The 22,415-nt window shown below is 41.8% G+C and overlaps 1 protein-coding gene across 3 annotated transcripts in view; it reads left to right on the top strand.

Moving 5' to 3' along the window:
- Positions 1-12,301: 12,301 nt before the first annotated feature.
- Positions 12,302-22,415, top strand: part of LOC109884540 (calpain-1 catalytic subunit-like) — a 46,020-nt gene continuing 35,906 nt past the window's right edge. For all 3 annotated transcript variants that reach the window (XR_004202663.1, XR_004202664.1, XM_031787743.1), the window contains exons 1-3: positions 12,302-12,414; positions 18,605-18,861; positions 18,984-19,053. Coding sequence is in view for 1 of the 3 variants with exons in the window: in XM_031787743.1 (XP_031643603.1) it covers positions 18,625-18,861; positions 18,984-19,053 (307 nt within the window). In the remaining 2 variants the exon portion in view is untranslated. The remainder of the gene's footprint in view (positions 12,415-18,604; positions 18,862-18,983; positions 19,054-22,415) is intronic.

The following is a 22,415-nucleotide window of genomic DNA, read 5'->3' as shown; positions in this document are numbered from 1 at the left end:
GCAGGAGGACAGATTTGTACCTTGTCAGTTTGAACTTGCAACCTTCCGGTTACTAGTCCAACACTCTAACCACTAGGCTACCCTGCTGCCCAGTGGGTAACAGTGTACCTTGTGTAGTAAGCTCTTTGTAGCCCATGTGCCTAACCCTAATAATTTGGTCCCTTTTCCCCTTATAATTTAGCCTACTGTTCTGACTTAGTATTTGGTATTTTATTAGGATCCCTATTAGCTGTTGAAAAAGCAGCAGCTTCTATTCCTGGGGTCCACACAAAACATGAAACATTACATTTTTAAGGCACATGTAGCCTACAGTACATATCAATACATACACACAAACAATCTAGGTCAAATAGGGGAGAGGTGTTGTGCCATGAGCTTTTACTTGGTTTGTTTTTTGAAACCAGGTTTGCTGTTTATTGGAGCAATATGAGATGGAATAATGTTCCATGCAATAATGGCTCTATATAATACTTTACGCCTTCTTGAATTTGCTCTGGATTTGGGGACGGTGCCCCTGGTGGCATGCCTGGTGGGGTAAGTGTGTGTGTCAGAGCTGTGTGTAAATTGACTATGCAAACAATTTGGGATTTTCAACAGATTGTTTCTTATAAAAAAATAAGTGATGCAGTCATCAACTCTTAGCCAAGAGAGACTGGCATGCATAGTATTTATATCAGCCCTCTGATTACAATTAAGAGCAAAACGTGCCTCTCTGTTCTGGGCCAGTTGCAGCTTAACTAGGTCTTTCCTTGCAGAACTGGACCACACGACTGGACAATAATCAAGATTAGACAAAACTAGAGCCTGCAGAACTTGCTTTTTGGAGTGTGGTGTCAAAAAAAGAGCATCTCTTATTTACGGACACCTCTTTCCCCATCTTTACAACCATTGAATCTATATGTTTTGACCATGACAGTTTACAATCTAAGGTAACGCCAAGTAATTTAGTCTCCTCAACTTGTTAAACATCCACACAATTCCTATCCAGATTCAGCTGAGGTCTAGAACTTAGGGAATTATTTGAACCAAATACAATGCTCTTTGTTTTAGAGAGGTTCAGAACTAGTTTATCTACTGGCAACCCATTTCAAAACAGACTGAAACTCTTTGTTATGGGTTTCAGTGACTTCACTAGCTGTGGTTGCTGATGCGTACATTTGAAGTCGGACATTAACATACACCTTAGCCAAATACATTTAAACTCAGTTTTTCATAATTCCTGAAATTTCATCAGAGTAAATATTCCCTGTCTTGGGTCACCACTTCATTTTAAGAATGTGAAATGTCAGAATAATAGCTGAGAGAATAATTTATTTCAGCTTTTATTTCTTTCATCACATTCCCAGTGGGTCAGAAGTTTAAGTACACTAAATTAGTATTTGGTACCATTGCCTTTAAATTGTTTAACTTGGGCCAAACATTTCAGGTAGCCTTCCACAAGCTTCCCACAATAAGTTGGGTGAATTTTGGCCAATTCCTCCTGACAGAGCTTGTGTAACTGAGTCAGGTTTGTAGGCCTCCTTGCTCGCACACGCTTTTTGAGTTCTGCCCACACATTTTCTATGGGATTGAAGTCGGGGCTTTGTGATGGCCACTCCAATACCTTGACTTTGTTGTCCTTAAGCTATTTTGCCACAACTTTGGAAGTATGCTTGGTGTCGTTGTCCATTTGAAAGTAGCATTTGCGACCAAGCTTTAACTTCTTGGCTGATGTTTTGAAATTGTTCTTCAATATATCCACATAATATTCCTACCTCATGATGCCATCTATTTTGTGAAGTGCACCAGTCCCTCCTGCAGCAAAGCACCCCAACAACATGATACTGCCACCCCCGTGCTTCACGGTTGGGATGGTGTTGTTCGGCTTGCAAGCCTTCCCCTTTTTCCTCCAGACATAACAATGGTCATTATGGCCAAACAGTTCCTTTTTTGTTTCATCAGACCAGAGGACATTTCTCCAAAAAGTACGATCTTTGTCCCCATGTGCAGTTGCAAACTGTAGTCTGTCTTTTTTTGTGGTGGTTTTGGAGCAGTGGCTTCTTCCTTGCTGAGCGGCCTTTCAGGTTATGTCAATATAGGACTCGTTTTACTGTGGACATAGATACTTTTGTACCTGTTCACTCCAGCATCTTCACAAGGTCCTTTGCTGTTGTTCTGGGATTGATTTGCACTTTTCGCACCAAAGTGCATTTATCTCTAGGAGACAGAACGGGTCTTCTTCCTGAGCGGTATGATGGCTGCGTGGTCCCATGGTGTTTATACTTGCGTACTATTGCTTGTACAGATGAACGTGGTACCTTCAGGTGTTTGGAAGCATGAACCAGACTTGTGGAGGTCTACAAAAACAATTCTGAGGTCTGCGCTGATTTATTTTGATTTTCCCATGATGTCAAGCAAAGAGGCACTAAGTTTGAAGCTAGGCCTTGAAATACATCCACACCTCCAATTGACACAAATGATGTCAATTATCCAATCAGAAGCTTCTAAAAGCCTTGTCTTCTTTTTCAGGAATTTTCTAAGCTGTTTAAAGGCACAGTCACCTTAGTGTATGTTAACTTCTGACCCACTGGAATTGTGATACGATATAATCTGTCTGTAAACAATTGTTGGAAAAATTACTTGTGTCATGCACAAAGTAGATGTCCTAACCAACTTGCCAAAACGATTATTTTGTTGATAAGAAATTTGTGGAGTGGTTGAACAAAGAGTTTTAATGACTCCAACCTAAGTGTATGTAAACTTCCGACTTCAACTGTATGTGCATTACGAAATCATGTCCAATCAATTGAATTTACCACAGGTGGACTCCAATCAAGTTGTGGAAACATCTCAAGGATGATCAATGGAAACAGGATGTAACTGAGCTCAATTTGTAACTGAGCTCAATTTGTAGTCTCATAGCAAAGGTTCTGAATACCTATGTAAATAAGGTATTTCTGTTTTTATTATTGAATACATTTGCAAACATTTCAAAAAAAAAAACTGTTTTCACTTAGTCATTTTGGGGTATTCTGAGTAGATTGCTGAGGATTTGTATTTATTTAATATGTTTTAGATTAAGGCTGTAATATAATTTTTTGGGTGGAAAAAGTCAAGGGTTCTGAATACTTTCCGAAAGCACAATATACCCCCTTTATTTATCCTACGGTTCTGAGTTGGAGTACTGGGAGAGTACTCTAAGAACATGTAGCCAATGTGCAAGTTGTAAAAGTAAGCATTAACCTTGCGGATAACCCCTTCCATCTTGCTTGATGAACGCCGTTCTGGTGCAGTCACTGGAGGAGGGCTCTGCGGCAGCTGTGATTGTTGTTGGAATAGCTACAGTACTTGTGCATTTTGTTCATATCAGCCACCGTGTTGTAGTCCGGCATCTTTCCCAGCCTGGCCACGAGTTGCTGGAAATCCATGCCCTCGTTTGTTGATGCATCTTTCCATTGCACAAACACATCGTATCAATGGGAAAACAAATAACGAGCAAATAGCCATTTGTCTCATGCTGTATTTTGCAAGGTCTGGTTAGCTAGCTAGCTACCAAACTATTCGTTCTTCCACCAAAGTTGGGTAGCTAACGTTAGCCAACTATGTTTTGCTAACTAGCTAGCTGACCCAAACTATCTTTGACCTTGATAGTTTGTGATATGTTGACGACGTGTGCCTTTAAAATGTGTTTTTATGTAGTTCTGTCCTTGAGCTGTTCTTGTCTAATGATGTTCTGTTATTATGTCATTCTGTATTATGTTTCATGTTTTGTGTTGGACCCCAGGAAGAGTAGCTGCTGCTTTTGCAACAGCTAATGGGGATCCTAATAAAATACCAAAAACTTGCCAGCAACATTAGCTAGGTAACTATCTTGTTTGGTCAAAACAGCAAATTGCAATTTCTTAATCCCACAACTAAAATCCAAGTAACATGACCATGGAACTACAACATTTGTTAGCTAGCTAGCTAGCTAGTAACTCTAGTTTTTGATTACTTTGGCTGTAGTAATTTGCTAATTGCTAACGTTACAGCTGCTACAGTGCTAACTAGCAGAGATAGCTAAATATGTTAGCTAGCTAGATTGCTTTGTTGACAAATAATAGGGCTGCTTCTTGTTGTTGTTCTTTTTTGGGGGAGTAAATCAGCTTTCATATTGCAGATGGGATGTGGCTTCCATCAATATAATTGTCTGCATAAATTCCAATCCACATATATATATTTTTATAAATATGTACAGTCAAAAGTTTGAACACCTACTCAATCCAGGGGTTTTCTTTATTTTTTTTACTATTTTCTACATTGTAGAATAATAGTGAAGACATCAAAACTATTAAATAATACATATGAATCATGTAGTAACCCAAAAAGTTTGAATCATCATCAAAATATATTTATATTTGACATTCTTCAAAGCAGCTACCCTTTGCCTTGATGACAGCTTTGCACACTCTGCTAAGTGGTTCGGCACTGACAGACAGACAATAGTGGATTTAACCGGATGCAGAGCTAACACCATGCATCGTTACACAGTTTTTGTCTTGTTATGTGCTAGTTTCTCATGTCATCAATATAATTTCAAGCCCGCTGTTGAGGTTTGGGGCAAGGCATTGCAATCTGTATCAGAGGCACAGTTTATTCCAGTTCATAGAATTATGAAGTGCCGTGCCTGTATAAAGTGCAGTTTGCCAGGACTACAGAGAAAATAACTGGTAGTATCAATTTTTAAGTATGGCTACTTTTTAGGTATTAGGCTACTTGGAGGTGAAACCAAAAGAAATCAAGGAGCATTGGAAATTTGAGAGCAAAGATACAATTTATTTCTTAAATTGTAGCGGTAAAAAAAAATTGATTATTCAAAATTTTGTGTGTTTATTTTATAAAAATGAATCATTCTTATTATATGTTTTATTATCCACTTTTATATGGAACTTTGCATTGTACTATGAAACTGCTTAATTTAAAGTGATTAAATCTCATTTGTCAACCAGACTTTTTTTTATTTTATCTTTATTTAACCTTTATTTAACTAGGCAAGTCAGTTAAGAACAAATTCTTATTTTCAATGACGGCCTAGGAACAGTGGGTTAACTGCCTGTTCAGGGGCAGAACGACAGATTTGTACCTTGTCAGCTCGGGGGTTTGATCTTGCAACCTTCCGGTTACTAGTCCAACGCTCTAACCACTAGGCTACGCTGCCGCTAGGCTACGAGCCTTTGTGTTTTATTGCTATGCTTGTTTGTTTTCTTCATTTAATGGCTCTAACCAATTGCACTATTTTGTGTGTTTTTCACAAGGTTTGTAACTTATCTTGTACATAATGTTAATGCTACCGTCTTTTATGACTGAAAATATCTTCTGGATATCAGAACAGCGATTACTCTCCTCAAAACTGGAGGAGGATTTCTCTTTATGTAAGGGGTGCGTAACTGGTGGCAGGGAAGTCAGACACAGGAGAGCAGAACTGGGTAATAACCGGAGCTGTTTAATTATCAAAACCAACTGCATCCAGAAATACAAAATATGGGTAGAAAACCCGTCGCGCACCAGTCACAAAGTGCACAAGCACTTACAACAAACAATTTCACACACAGACATGGGGGGAACAGAGGGTTAAATACACGACAAGTAATGAGGGAAATGTAAAACCAGGTGTGTGGGAAAACAAGACAAAACAGATCAGCGATGGCTAGAAGACCGGTGACGTCGACCGCCGAACGCCACCCGAACAAGGAGAGGAACCGACTTCGGCGGAAGTTGTGACACTTTAGTAAGTCTGCCGCAAAGGATATAATGTTGCTCCAAGACAAGGCCCAAATCCCAGTCATTCGCTTGAAGAAAATCAGGAAAAACAGGGAGCGGAGATCAGGGTGCCTGGTGAGAATTTGTCATCAAGTGGGTAACCCGCCTCTACCATCTGTTCTATTGGCCAAAGTGCAATAAGTGCAGAACTGGTCTCTTTGTTGCCTCTCTGATTAATGTCCTCCTTGCCTGTTCCATGAGTTTTGGTGGGCAGGTTTGTTGTGGTGTCATATTCTTTCCATTTTTTAATATTGGATTTAATGGTGCTCTGTGGGATGTTCAAAGTTTCAGATATTTTTTTATATTCCAACCCTGATCTGTACTTCTCCACAACTTTGTCCCTGACCTGTTTGGAGAGCTCCTTGGTCTTCATGGTGCCACTTGCTTGGTGGTGCCCCTTACTTAGTGGTGTTGCAGACTCTGGGGCCTTTCAGAACAGGTGTATATATACTGAGATCATGTGACACTTAGATTGCACACAGGTGAACTTTATTTAATTAGTTATGTGACTTCTAAAGGTAATTGGTTGCACCAGATCTTATTTAGGGGTTTCATAGCAAAGGGGGTGAATACATATGCACGCACCACTTTTCCATTGATTTATTTTGGAATTTATTCCATTTATTATTATTTTTTCATTTCACTTCACCAATTTGGACTATTTTGTGTTTGTCCATTACATGAAATCCAAATAAAAATCCATTTAAATTACAGGTTGAAAAGCAACAAAATAGGACAAATGCCAAGGAGGGTGAATACTTTTGCAAGGCCCTGTATTTTATTTATTATGGAATCCCATCAGCTGCTGCTTTGGCAGCAGCTACTCCTCCTGGGGTCCAGCAACATTAAGGCAGTTTATAACATTTTAAAACATTACAATACATTCACATAATTCACAACACACCCTCAAGCCCCTACTCCACCACTACCAATCATGGTAGTGCCGGCGCAGAGCCGGCGCAGGATATCCTGGTCCGAGGAGGCGCACTGAAGACCAGGAGCGCTGAGCCGGCACCACCCTTCCTAGCTGGATACCCCTCTTTACGCGGCAGGTATGGAGAGCATGTACTGCACGCACCGGGCTGTGACTGTGCACTGAAGGCACAGTGCCTAAAACCGGAAAACATGGCACTGGAACTGTGACCAACTCCGCTCGCCCCGCTCGCCGACCCGTGTGCCCCCCCCCCCAAACATTTTTGGGGTTGCCTCTTGTGCTCTTGAGCCTCTCTATCTGCCTCCGCCTGTTTCCATGGCAGCCTTTTGTCGCCTGCCATGATCTCCTCCCATGTCCACAATGTCCTAAACTCCCTTCTCTCCCGTGCCCAGGATCCCTTCTCCTCCTGGCCACGTTGCTTTGTCCTTTTGTAGTGGGTAGTTCTGTAACGCCTGTCATCGGAAGGATCGGACCAAAGCGCAGCGTGGAAAGTGTTCATGATTTTAATGATCAAAGAAACACTCGAACAAAGTAAGAAAACGAAACCAAACAGTTCTGTCAGATAACAGATAGCATACCACCCTGCATACCACCCTGCATACCACTGCTGGCTTGCTTCTGAAGCTAAGCAGGGTTGGTCCTGGTCAGTCCCTAGATGGGAGATCAGATGCTGCTGGAAGTGGCATTGGGGGGCCAGTAGGAGGCACTCTTTCCTCTGGTCTAAAAAATATCCCAATACCCGAGGGCAGTGATTGGGGACACTGCCCTGTGTAGGATGCCGTCTTTTGGATGGGACGTTAAACGGGTGTCCTGAATCTCTGCGGTCATTAAAGATCCCATGGCACTTATCGTAGGGGTACTAACCCTGGTGTCCTGGCTAAATTCCCAATCTGGCCACCATCACGGTCACCTAATAATCCCCAGTTTACAATTGGCTCATTCATCCCCCTCCTCTCCCCTGTAACTATTCTCCAGGTCGTTGCTGCAAATGAGAATGTGTTCTCAGTCAATTTACCTGGTAAAATAACAGATGAAATAAACAAGATACTAAACAGAAAATCACTACCCACAAAACACAGGTGGGAAAAAGGCTGCCTAAGTATGATTCCCAATCAGAGACAATGATAGACAGCTGCCTCTGATTGTGAACCACACTCGGCCAAAAACAAAGAAATAGAAAACATAGAAATAAAGAAACTAGAATGCCCAACCTAGTCACACCCTGGCCTAACCAAAATAGAGAATAAAAGCCTCTCTATGGCCAGGGTGTGACATTGAGAGCAAGTTCTCATTTACAACTGCGACCTGGCCACGGTTATGCAAAGTAGTGCAACACAGAGTTACACAAGGAATAAACAAACATGCAGTCAATAACACAATAGAAAAGGTCTATATACAGTGTGTGCAAATCAGGTAGGATAAGGGAGGTGAGGCAATAAATAGGCCACAGTGGTGAAATAATTGCAATATAGCAATTAAAAACTGGAGTGATAGATGTGCAGAAGATGAGTGTAGCTGTTGACTTTGGGAGAGATAATTGGGACACAGCCACAGGCCATCATTCACATGAAAAACATTTATGACTGGTTGAAGTTCCGGATTATCCAGAACCCAATTTGCCCGTGGCTGTTGATATGGAATTTACTCTGCGTGTGCAGGATAATTTTTTACATAGATGCTGCCTACTGCTGCCTACGTAGCTTGGGACACACTCTTCACTTTGATATGAAGTGATTTTTGTAACAGGTTAGGAGAGTATTTTCCCTAACCCTTTTCCTAACCTTAACCCCAGTCTTCTAACCTGCTATGTTAATAATGCTCCTAACCTGGTGCGTAAATTCTCCTAATCCGCTAAGAAAAAGTCACTTTGGCATCGGAGTGGCGTGAAAAGAGTGTTTCACTGTGTAGCTTCTGCTCATTGCTCCCACTCAGCTGCCACTTCACCCTTAGTGACATGGAGATGGAAACTTCATGTTCAACCTTAGTGACATGGAGGGGGAAACTTCATGTTTAGTGACATGGAGGGGGAAACGTCATGTTCACCCTCAGTGACATGGAGGGGGAAACGTCATGTTCACCTTTAGTGACTTGGGGGGGGGGAACTTCATGTTCACCCTCAGTGACATGGAGGGGGAAACTTCATGTTCACCTTTAGTGACATGGAGGGGGAAACTTCATGTTCACCCTCAGTGACATGGAGGGGGAAACTTCATGTTCACCCTCAGTGACATGGAGGGGGAAACGTCATGTTCACCCTCAGTGACATGGAGGGGGAAGCTTCATGTTCACCCTCAGTGACATGGAGGGGGAAACTTCATGTTCACCCTCAGTGACATGGAGGGGGAAACTTCATGTTCACCCTCAGTGACATGGAGGGGGAAACTTAATGTTGTACACTAAAGATATGGCCGGCATGTTCCAACTATACATTCCATGCCTCAAGCGCTATTCCATGTAATTGTTTCATGTTGTAGCCTACACAAAAGACATGATCAACATGTTTCCACAAACTTTGTTGTCCGATGTAACAGTATATTTAGGAAAGCGTATCCAACACATACAAGACATACAGGCAGTCAAAATAGTGATTATTTTCTCATTGCAAACATTGGCTAGTTCTTTTTTTCAGCAATGCTCACTAAGATATGACAACATAGCTATGAAGATTATCCTCACAGATAGTAGACAGTCTAAAGCAGTAGTTGATGAATTATGTCTAGATTGTTCGGCTGCCCAGAGGTGGAACAGCTGGGTAGTCTACTCGTGTGGTACTTGATCATTGGGTGATTAAAGCGCAGGTAGTTTTTTGCCCCAATGCAAAACTCAAGTGGGGAGTAAAAACTGTTTTTAGTGGCTAGTGTCTATGATGTGGCACCAACTATAAATATGAGCTTACATCATCATACAAAACACAGAATGTTTTTTGCTCCGATGCAGTGTGTATGTACTGCATTCTGGTTGTGCAACCGCAATATCCAGAGAAGGGAGGCTACCTCCTCATGGTTCAGAAGAGGGTGAGTAAAAGAGAGAATTGTAAAGGAGGGGTGGAGTGTGAGCAGTAGCTAGTAATGTGTGTGTAAAATAACACATGCGCAGATCTTGATCCGAATCATTAGCTTTGAGGGGTGGGAGGGTAGGCGGGCACAACAATGGCAAAACATATGTACCCCCCCAAAAAAAATATTTTATGGGAAATTATACCTCCACCCAATAGGGCACTTTGGAGAATAAGTGCTAAGGGGCATGTGCTCTTCACAGGTAGAGCCCTGCCAGTTTAGGACCACCACACAATGTAATTATTCCTAGGCTAAGGAATGTTGTTAGATAATTGCATAAAATGCATGTATGATTCCACCACAGGCAATGTTCTTTCGATGCTTATGTTAAAGTCATATACTCTGAGATCTCTGTTGTCAAAGTCAAGGGAAGCTTATTGTAGGAGTGCTACAGACAACAGCTTATTGTAGGAGTGCTACAGACAACAGCTTATTGTAGGAGTGCTACAGACAACAGCTTATTGTAGGAGTGCTACAGACAACAGCTTATTGTAGGAGTGCTACAGACAACAAGTCTTCTTGGAATACCTTGTGTTGTTATTTGATAGTCAGCGTAAAAGTGGTTTGAAGAAGAACAAGAACTAGCAGGTTTGACATTCAAGTCTCCATGCAGTCAATCAAATTGCCCAAAGGCCTTGTCAGTGACTCAACAGGAGCTTACATCCTCAAATGAACAAAGACAAGCATGCAAGTGTGAGAACAGGGGGAAATCTTCTGTGGCATAAGGGACAGAAGAAAAACTGGCTCAACTTTGCACCACAAAAGCTGGCCTTTCGGAGACCCCAACATGATTTACAATATGACTGACATCTTGATTGTTCTATGAAATGACTGTTGACAAACGTACAGTATTTTATTACATACTCTGCACTATGTCACGTCCATGTCGGTAGACATTGATCTGAAGCCATTCTTGTGATTATTGTGACTTTTGCCATTGTAATTGTTTGGAAGCTTGAGCAGTCTAAAATGAACCTATGATCGTAATGCTCTCCATTAGTTTTTATGTATGCTGTTCTTTGTATGCCATTTTAATATTTGAGAATTAACCAATGATATTAGGCCACTCTTGGCCATGATTACAGACACCTGTGTGTGTCTTTTGACACTATATAAACGAGTCATCCCGCAGTGTTTGTGATTATACCCTGATGAAGACAGCTTGCCTGTCGAAACGTTGGACATTACATTTTTGCATCTGAGCTCCTAGAGTGTGTGGCTCTCCTTTGTTTTCAAGAAAACCTGGAAATGTATTGTATATGTTCTTATCAAACATGGACAGTAGCATAGGATGATTAATTTAAAATTGTAATTAAAAAATTAAAAAAAGATAATAATAGTTTCAGAAATACAAGACTGTTTTAGACATTCCACCTCATTTTATGTGACCAGTTTAGCTGAGGGAGGAGGCCTGTGATAAATGGAGAACATTTTAATAAAATCGCATTTTAAAATCTGCAGAACATGAGTATAGTACACGAGTATAGTTGTGAGTATAGTTGTGAGCATAGCTGTGAGTATAGTTGTGAGTATAGTTGTGAGCATTGTTGTGAGTATCGTTGTGAGTATAGTACATGAGTATAGTTGTGAGTATAGTACATGAGCATAGTTGTGAGTACAGTACATGAGTATAGTTGTGAGTATAGTACATGCGTATAGTTGTGAGTATAGTGCATGAGTATAGCTGCGAGTCTAGTTGTGAGTATAGTTGTGAGTATAGTACACGAGCATAGTTGTGAGTATAGTTGAGAGCATTGTTGTGAGTATAGTTGTGAGTATAGATGCGAGTATAGTTGTGAGTATAGCACATTAGTATAGTTGTGAGTATAGTACACGAGTATAGTTGTGGGTATAGTTGTGGGCATAGTTGTGAGTATAGCACATGAGTATAGTGCATGAGTATAGTTGTGAGTATAGTTGTGAGTATAGTACATGAGTATAGTACATGAGTATAGTTGTGAGTATAGTTGTGAGTATTGTGGTCTTGGCAACATTAGATATGTCATGATGAATTTACTTTCTGCGTTTGTTTTTTTCTTCTCCCATGGCAGTTACTCTAAATGTCAAATATTGTTTGGGCAAATCCTTAAAATGCCACAAGTCTTGCTGAAGGAAGAAAAGACAAGCCCATGCAGGTGAGGAAAAATATGCTTGGATTAACATCTGCTGCCTGCAGTGATAGGACATTTCACAGGGTCGAACAACTGACTGTAGCTCAACTATAGTACCCAGGCTTCACTTGATTGTTAGCCTTTTGTAAACTATATTTTTAATTCTCAAGTTAACACTTTCAAATAAGCTTAGCCTACACAATATTTACATAGCCTATCTAATTTAGCAACATACATCAGTTGGCATTTCCCCTTTTCAAGTCTTGTGAACCTATTCTCTCTTTCTGTATTTTCAGAAGTTTCTCTTCTGATCTAAAGCAAAAATTAAAAAGGATGGCTATATGACTGACTAAACTAGATTTTCCACTACCCTATCCAATGGAAAGCTGTGGTTTGTGCCACGCCCACATTCAGTAGTCTACAGTACATTAGAAATCTCTGGAACCTTCAGGTATATAAAGATGACGATGACCTGAATTAGTTTCTGAGAGATTGAACACTTTGAATATAACAACCATTCCTGCGATATTCTGAGGTGAGGCACTTTACCTGACTCTGATTTACAGCCCGTGTTATTAATGGTTTGTGTAGGCTACACGTACCTGAAACAGACACGTCCATGTTACATTTCACCATGGCTTATGTATTCATGTGATCTCTGTGTGACTCAAACATTACAACAAAATATTTTGCTCTGAGTAGTCTTTTCTTCATCTCTGATGAAATATTGGTGATCTCAATTTTGTATTATTTAGTCATCACATATATCTGAACTTTTTCTCCTGATTACTTAAAAATATATATATTATTGGGACTTCATGAGACAAATGAGCTTGGATTGAGACTTACATTTGAGAAATATGAGAAATGGACGAGATCTTATCATTGTACCCTCCTCATGAGCACATTGTTTGTATTGTTTATAAATGACATATTTCTGTATTTGCATTCAATACATTTGCTAAAATTTCAAAAAACATGTTTAACTTATGGGGTATTATGGGGTATTGTGGGGTATTATGGGGTATTGTGGGGTATTGTGGGGTATTATGGGGTATTATGGGGTATTGTGGGGTATTATGGGGTATTATGGGGTATTGTGGGGTATTATGGGGTATTATGGATTATTATGGGGTATTGTGGGGTATTATGGGGTATTATGGGGTATTGTGGGGTATTATGGGGTATTATGGATTATTATGGGGTATTGTGGGGTATTATGGATTATTATGGGGTATTGTGGGGTATTATGGGGTATTGTGGGGTATTGTGGGGTATTATGGGGTATTGTGGGGTATTATGGGGTATTATGGGGTATTATGGGGTATTATGGGGTATTATGGGTTATTATGGGGTATTGTGGGGTATTGTGGGGTATTATGGGGTATTGTGGGGTATTATGGGGTATTATGGGGTATTATGGGGTATTATGGGTTATTATGGGGTATTGTGGGGTATTATGGGGTATTATGGGGTATTATGGGGTATTATGGGGTATTGTGGGGTATTATGGGGTATTGTGGGGTATTGTGGGGTATTGTGGGGTATTATGGGGTATTGTGGGGTATTATGGGGTATTATGGGGTATTGTGGGGTATTGTGGGGTATTGTGGGGTATTGTGGGGTATTATGGGGTATTGTGGGGTATTGTGGGGTATTATGGGGTATTATGGGGTATTGTGGGGTATTATGGGGTATTATGGGGTATTGTGGGGTATTATGGGGTATTATGGGGTATTGTGGGGTATTATGGGGTATTATGGGGTATTATGGGGTATTATGGGGTATTATGGGGTATTGTGGGGTATTATGGGGTATTGTGGGGTATTGTGGGGTATTGTGGGGTATTATGGGTTATTATGGGGTATTGTGGGGTATTGTGGGGTATTGTGGGGTATTATGGGGTATTATGGGGTATTATGGGGTATTGTGGGGTATTATGGGGTATTATGGGGTATTGTGTGTAGACAGGAAATTAGAAAAAATATATATACAGCATATATATATATAGAGATATTTTATCCATTTTTAATTCAGGCTGTAACACAACAAAATGTGGAAAAGTCAAGAGTTATAACCACTTTTTTTATAACTACTTTCTACTTTCTGAAGAAACTGTACATTGAGAACGTCGTTGCATTCATGCATAGTTAATTCAGCCTCCATCCAGTGGTGTGGTGGAGGGTAGGTATGATCAGGTATATGCCATATACCCACTAATGTTTCAGTGTGCATTGCCTATACTAACTAACTCCATCTCATATGCTAGGTTATTTACAAATGGGAATGTCTTAGATATTCTCTAAACCTCAAAAGTGGGCTCCTGATGTGGTTTAAGCAACCCTAAGTCTAAATATTGCTGTTACACTGCACAACCTTCAATGTTATGTAATAATGATGTAAAATTCTGGCAAATTAGTTCGCAACGAGCCAGGCGGCCCAAACTGTTCCATATACCCTTACTCTGCTTACAATGAACACAAGAGAAGTGTCACAATTTCCCTAGTTAATATGCCTGCTAACAAGAATTTATTTTAGCTAAATATATTTCTGTGTATTGATTTTAAGAAAGGCGTTGGTGTTTATGGTTAGGTACATTTGTGCAACGATTGTGCTTTTTTCAGAAATGGGCTTTTGTTAAATCATCCCCCGTTTGGCGAAGTAGGCTGTGATTCGATGAAAAATTAACAGGCACCACATTGATTATATGCAACACAGGACAAGCTGCGTGGCATATAACCTAGTAATATCATTAACCATGAGTGGTTAACTAGTGATTATGTGATTGATTGTTTTTTACAAGATACGTTTAATGCTAGCTAGCAACTTACCTTGGCTCCTTGCTGCACTCGCAAAACCTGCCAACCAGTTTCCTTGTGGAATGTAATGTAATCGGCCGTAATCGGCGTCCCAAAATGCTGATTACCGGTTGTTATCAAAACTTGAAATCGGCCCTAATTAATCGGTCGACCTCCTAGTTTCAATAGTAGCCTACTTGTACTTGTACTTTCCTCTTAGCTATCCCAACCCCAGCCAACATCTCCGCACCCCCCGCAGCTACTCGTCCAAGCCTCCCCAGCTTCTCCTTCACACAAATCCAGATAGCATATGTTCTGAAAGAGCTGCAAAACCTGGACCCGTACAAATCAGCTGGGCTAGACAATCTGGACCCTCTCTTTCTAAAATTATCCACCACCATTGTTGCAACCCCTATTACCAGTCTGTTCAACCTCTCTTTTGTATTGTCCGAGATCCCTAAAGATTGGAAAGCTGCCGCAGTCATCCCCCTCTTCAAAGGGGGTGACACTCTAGACCCAAACTGTTATAGACCTATATCCAATTTGCCCTGCCTTTCTAAAGTCTTCAAAAGCCAAGTACCTTCTCTGCTGTGCAATCCGGTTTCCAAGCTGGTCATGGGTGCACCTCAGCTATGCTCAAGGTACAAAACAACATCAGAACTGCCCTCGATAAAAGACGGTACTGTGCAGCCATCTTCATCGACCTGGCCAAGGCTTTTGACTCTGTCAATCACCGCATTCTTATCGGCAGACTCAATAGCCTTGGTTTCTTAAATGACTGCCCACGCCTGGTTCACCAACTACTTGGCAGACAGAGTTCAGTGTGTTCAGAGTTCAGACTCATATCAAACATCTCCAATCCAAAATCAAATCTAGAATCGGCTTTCTATTTCGCAAACAAAGCCTCCTTCACTCATGCTGCCAAACATACCCTAGTAAAACTGACTATCCTACCAATACTCAACTTCGGCGATGTCATCTATAAAATAGCATCCAACACTCTACTCAACAAACTGGATGCAGTCTATCACAGTGCCATCCGTTTTGTCACCAAAGCCCCATACACTACCCACCATTGCGACCTGTACGCTCTCGTTGGTTGGCCCTCGCGTCATACTCGTCGCCAAACCCACTGGCTACAGGTTATCTACAAGTCTCTGCTAGGTAAAGCCCCGCCTTATCTCAGCTCACCGGTCACCACCCACTCGTAGCACGCGCTCCAGCATGTATATCTCACTGGTCACCCCCAAAGCCAATTCCTCCTTTGGTCGTCTTTCCTTCCAGTTCTCTGCTGCCCATGACGGGAACGAATTGCAAAAATCTCTGAAGCTGGAGACTCACATCTCCCTCACTAACTTTAAGCACCAGCTGTCAGAGCAGCTAACAGATCACTGCACCTGTACATAGCCCATCTGTAAACAGCCCAAATATCTACCTACCTCACCCCCATACTGGTATTTAGTTATTTATTTTGCTCCTTTGCACCCCAGTATCTCTACCTGCACATTCATCTTCTGCCGATCTACCATTCCAGTGTTTAATTGCTATATTGTAATTACTTCGCCATCATGGCCTATTTATTTCCTTAACTTACCTCATTTGCACTCACTGTATATAGACTTTTTGTTTTCTTTCGTTCTACTGTATTATTGACTGTATGTTTTGTTTATTCCATGTGTAACTCTGTGTTGTGTCGAATTGCTACGCTTTATCTTGGCCAGGTCGCAGTTGTAAATGAGAACTTGTTCTCAACTAGCCTACCTGGTTAAATAAAGGTGAAATAAATAAATAAACATAGGTGTGTGGTTGCCAAGGGCATCAGTGTCTTAACAACGTGATTTGCCAAGGAAAAAAACTCTGAGTGCAGCCCTATCCAGAAATCTGGCAGTGGCTTCTTATTAAATTTTCACAGAACCACTTGTTGCAATTTTGATGAGGCTCTCTTGTTCAGATATCGGTAAGTGGATTGGAGGCAGGGCATGAAAGGGATAAGGAATCCAGTTGTTTGTGGAAAGTACCTATGTAATTGCGCACCCATCTCAGGTACTTCTCTATATCACATTTGACATTGCCCGTAAGCTTGAGTTCATTTGCACACTAAAAATCATACAATGATGGAAAGACCTGTGTGTTATTCTTGTTAATACAGACAGAAAAGAGCTCCAACTTCTTTATCATAGCCTCAATTTTGTCCTACACATTGAATATAGTCGCAGAGAGTCCGATCATTCAGGCAAGAAAAAACATCACCAAGTTAGGCCAGTCGTGTGAGAAACTCATCATCATGCAAGCAGTCACGCAAGTGAAGTATAGAAAACTTTAAGCTCTTCTCTCAATTTAGAAATCCATGTCAATACTTTGCCCCTTAAAAACCAGCGCACTTCTGTATGTTGTGAAAGCATTACATGGTCGCTGCCCATATCATTGCATAATGCAGAAAATACACGAGAGTTCAGGGACTTGCTTTAAGTTAATACTTTGTAGCGCCACCTTTTGCTGCGATTACAGCTGTAAGTCGCTTGGGGTATGTCTCTATCAGTTTTGCACATCGAGAGACTGACATTTTTCCCATTCCTCCTTGCAAAACAGCTCGAGCTCAGTGAGGTTGGATGGAGAGCATTTGTGAACAGCAGTTCTCAGTTCTTTCCACAGATTCTTGATTGGATTCAGGTCTGGACTTTGACTTGGCCATTCTAATGTTTATTTTTGAACCATTCCATTGTAGATTTTGCTTTATGTTTTGGATCATTGTCTTGTTGGAAGACAAATCTCCGTCCCAGTCTCAGGTCTTTTGCAGACTCCATCAGGTTTTCTTCCAAAATGGTCCTGTATTTGGCTCCATCCATCTTCCCATCAATTTTAACCATCTTCCCTGTCCCTGCTGAAGAAAAGCAAGCCCAAACCATGATGCTGCCACCACCATGTTTGACAGTGGGGATGGTGTGTTCAGGGTGATGAGCTGTGTTGCTTTTACGCCAAACATAACGTTTTGCATTGTTGCCAAAAAGTTCCATTTTGGTTTCATCTGACCAGAGCACCTTCTTCCACATGTTTGGTGTGTCTCCCAGGTGGCTTGTGGCAAACTTTAAACAACACTTTTTATGGATATCTTTAAGAAATGGCTTTCTTCTTGCCACTCTTCCATAAAGGCCAGATTTGTGCAATATACGACTGATTGTTGTCCTATGGACAGAGTCTCCCACCTCAGCTGTAGATCTCTTCAGTTCATCCAGAGTGATCATGGGCCTCTTGGCAGCATCTCTGATCAGTCTTCTCCTTGTATGAGCTGAAGGTTCAGAGGGACGACCAGGTCTTGGTAGATTTGCAGTGGTCTGATACTCCTTCCATTTCAATATTATCGCTTGCACAGTGCTCCTTGGGATGTTTGAAGCTTGGGAAATCTTTTTGTATCCAAATCCGGCTTTAAACTTCTTCACAACAGTATCTCGGACCTGCATGGTGTGTTCCTTGTTCTTCATGATGCTCTCTGCGCTTTTAACGGACCTCTGAGACTATCACAGTGCAGGTGCATTTATACAGAGACTTGATTACACACAGGTGGATTGTATTTATCATCATTAGTCATTTAGGTCAACATTGGATCATTCAGAGATCCTCACTGAACTTCTGGAGAGAGTTTGCTGCACTGAAAGTAAAGGGGCTGAATAATTTTGCACGCCCAATTTTTCAGTTTTTGATTTGTTAAAAAAGTTTGAAATATCCAATAAATGTCGTTCCACTTCATGATTGTGTCCCACTTGTTGTTGATTCTTCACAAAAAAATACAGTTTTATATCTTTATGTTTGAAGCCTGAAATGTGGCAAAAGGTCGCAAAGTTCAAGGGGGCCGAATACTTTCGCAAGGCACTGTATATTTAGGCTCCACCTAGTAACTCAGAGTATTTCATAATTTCACCCTGCTAACAGATCCTGCATACAGTACAACAATGCCTCCTCCCGGTGTGTGTATGAGTATAATGCAGGAGCGCCACAAGAAAGAGGGTGTTGGGAGTCTTGCCAACCCAGAGAAACACAGCAACCAAGACTTTCAGCAGCTGACGCAATACTGTTTGGCCAGGGGAGTGAGGTACATCGATGAGATGTTCCCCCCAGACCATAACTCCATTGGTGATGGGCTACTTCCCCCTGATGACATGAGCAGAGTGGTGTGGTTGAGACCAGCGGTATGACATCATCCCGATCTGCACACATTACAGCACATAGTGTTAACTGATTTTAATGTGTAATTATGAATAGAAATTATAAACATTATTAATAGGTGTAATGTGTGCATTCACTCTTACAGAAAATGGTACAGTATCCAGATTTTGTTGTTGATGGACTTTCAAGGTTTGACTTTGGGCAAGGAATGGTTGGTAAGTGGAACAAACACTCAAACTAGACAGTTGTATCTCCATCTCTTCATTCAACGACTCAATCATGGACACTCTTACTGACAGTTGTGGCTGCTTTGTGTGATGTATTATTGTCTCTACCTTCTTGCCCTTTGTGCTTTTGTCTGTGCCCAATACTGTCTGTACCATGTTTTTTTGCTGCTACCAGTGGAGTGAAGTACTTAAATAAAAACACATTAAACTACTATTTAATCGGTACTTTGCTTTACTATTTATGTTTTTTAACAACCTTTACTTTTACTTCACTACATTCCTAAAGAAAATAATGTACTTTTTACTCCATACATTTTCCCTGACACCCAAAAGTTCTCGTTACATGTGTCACGTCCTGACCTTAGTTCCTTTTTTATGTCTCTATTTTAGTTTAGTCAGGGCGTGAGTTGGAGTGGGCATTCTATGTTTTGTGTTCTATGTTTTCTATTTCTATGTGTTTGGCCTGGTATGGTTCCCAATCAGAGGCAGCTATCAATCGTTGTCTCTGATTGAGAACCATACTTAGGCAGCCTGTTTTCCCACTATGGGTGTGGGTAGTTATTTTCTGTTTAGTGTTTTTGTTGCACCTTGCAGAACTGTTCGTTTGTCGGTTTTTTGTTAGAGTATTCATCTTTATTAAAAGTATTACGAATACGCACCACTCTGCACTTTGGTCCTCTTGTCCTTCTCCCAACGACAATCATTACAACGTGTTGAATGCTTAGCATGGCAGGAAAATGGTCCAATATCAAGAGAACATCCCTGGTCCTCCCTACTGCCTCTGATCTGGAGGACCCACTAAACAGAGAACATCCCTGGTCATCCCTACTGCCTCTGATCTGGAGGACCCACTAAACAGAGAACATCCCTGGTCATCCCTACTGCCTCTGATCTGCAGGACTCACTAAACAGAGAACATCCCTGGTCATCCCTACTGCCTCTGATCTGCAGGACCCACTAAACAGAGAACATCCCTGGTCATCCCTACTGCCTCTGATCTGGAGGACTCACTAAACAGAGAACATCCCTGGTCATCCCTACTGCCTCTGATCTGCAGGACCCACTAAACAGAGAACATCCCTGGTCATCCCTACTGCCTCTGATCTGCAGGACCCACTAAACAGAGAACATCCCTGGTCATCACTACTGCCTCTGATCTGGAGGACTCACTAAACAGAGAACATCCCTGGTCATCACTACTGCCTCTGATCTGGAGGACTCACTAAACAGAGAACATCCCTGGTCCTCCCTACTGCCTCTGATCTGGTGGACCCACTAAACAGAGAACATCCCTGGTCATCCCTACTGCCTCTGATCTGCAGGACCCACTAAACAGAGAACATCCCTGGTCATCCCTACTGCCTCTGATCTGCAGGACCCACTAAACAGAGAACATCCCTGGTCATCCCTACTGCTTCTGATCTGCAGGACCCACTAAACAGAGAACATCCCTGGTCATCCCTACTGCCTCTGATCTGCAGGACCCACTAAACAGAGAACATCCCTGGTCATCCCTACTGCCTCTGATCTGCAGGACCCACTAAACAGAGAACATCCCTGGTCATCCCTACTGCCTCTGATCTGCAGGACCCACTAAACAGAGAACATCCCTGGTCATCCCTACTGCCTCTGATCTGCAGGACTCACTAAACAGAGAACATCCCTGGTCATCCCTACTGCCTCTCATCTGGAGGACCCACTAAACAGAGAACATCCCTGGTCATCCCTACTGCCTCTGATCTGCAGGACCCACTAAACAGAGAACATCCCTGGTCATCCCTACTGCCTCTGATCTGGAGGACTCACTAAACAGAGAACATCCCTGGTCATCCCTACTGCCTCTGATCTGCAGGACCCACTAAACAGAGAACATCCCTGGTCATCCCTACTGCCTCTGATCTGCAGGACCCACTAAACAGAGAACATCCCTGGTCATCCCTACTGCCTCTGATCTGCAGGACCCACTAAACAGAGAACATCCCTGGTCATCCCTACTGCCTCTGATCTGCAGGACCCACTAAACAGAGAACATCCCTGGTCATCCCTACTGCCTCTGATCTGCAGGACCCACTAAACAGAGAACATCCCTGGTCATCCCTACTGCCTCTGATCTGCAGGACCCACTAAACAGAGAACATCCCTGGTCATCCCTACTGCCTCTGATCTGCAGGACCCACTAAACAGAGAACATCCCTGGTCATCCCTACTGCCTCTGATCTGCAGGACCCACTAAACAGAGAACATCCCTGGTCATCCCTACTGCCTCTGATCTGCAGGACCCACTAAACAGAGAACATCCCTGGTCATCCCTACTGCCTCTGATCTGCAGGACCCACTAAACAGAGAACATCCCTGGTCATCCCTACTGCCTCTGATCTGCAGGACCCACTAAACAGAGAACATCCCTGGTCATCCCTACTGCCTCTGATCTGCAGGACCCACTAAACAGAGAACATCCCTGGTCATCCCTACTGCCTCTGATCTGCAGGACCCACTAAACAGAGAACATCCCTGGTCATCCCTACTGCCTCTGATCTGCAGGACCCACTAAACAGAGAACATCCCTGGTCATCCCTACTGCCTCTGATCTGCAGGACCCACTAAACACAAATGCTTCATTTGGAAATTATGTCTGTGCGCTGTATTGTGCCCCTGGCTATCCATAAATAAAATAAAAATCTGTTTTGCTTAATATAAGCACTTTAATTCTTATGAATATTTTTGCAATTACATTTACTCAAGTATGACAATTGGGTACTTTTTCCACCACTGGCTGCTACCATGTTGTGCTGCTGCCATGTTGTGTTGCTACAATGTCGTTGTCATGTTGTGTTTCTACCATGCTGTGTTGACATGTGTTGCTGCCATGCTGTGTTGCTGCCTTGCTATGTTGTTGTCTTAGGTCTCTCTTTATGTAGTATTGTGTTGTCTCTCTTGTTGTTATGTGTGTTTTGTCCTATATTTTATATATATACTTTGGGGCAAAAAAGTATTTAGTCAGCCACCAATTGTGCAAGTTCTCCCACTTAAAAAGATGAGAGAGGCCTGTAATTTTCATCATAGGTACACTTCAACTATGACAGACAAAATGAGAAAATAAATCCAGAAAATCACATTGAAGGGTTTTTAATGAATTTATTTGCAAATTATGGTGGAAAATAAGTATTTGGTCACCTACAAACAAGATTTCTGGCTCTCACAGACCTGTAACAGGCTCCTCTGTCCTCCACTCGTTACCTGTATTAATGGCACCTGTTTGAACTTGTTATCAGTTTAAAAGACACCTGTCCACAACCTCAAACAGTCACACTCCAAACTCCACGATGGCCAAGACCAAAGTGCTGTCAAAG

Source organism: Oncorhynchus kisutch, linkage group LG14 (assembly GCF_002021735.2).
Source record: "Oncorhynchus kisutch isolate 150728-3 linkage group LG14, Okis_V2, whole genome shotgun sequence".
In the NCBI taxonomy this organism is placed as follows: Eukaryota; Metazoa; Chordata; class Actinopteri; order Salmoniformes; family Salmonidae; genus Oncorhynchus; species Oncorhynchus kisutch.
Note: the sequence above shows the minus strand (reverse complement) of the source record. Positions and strands in the feature narration are given on the sequence as shown.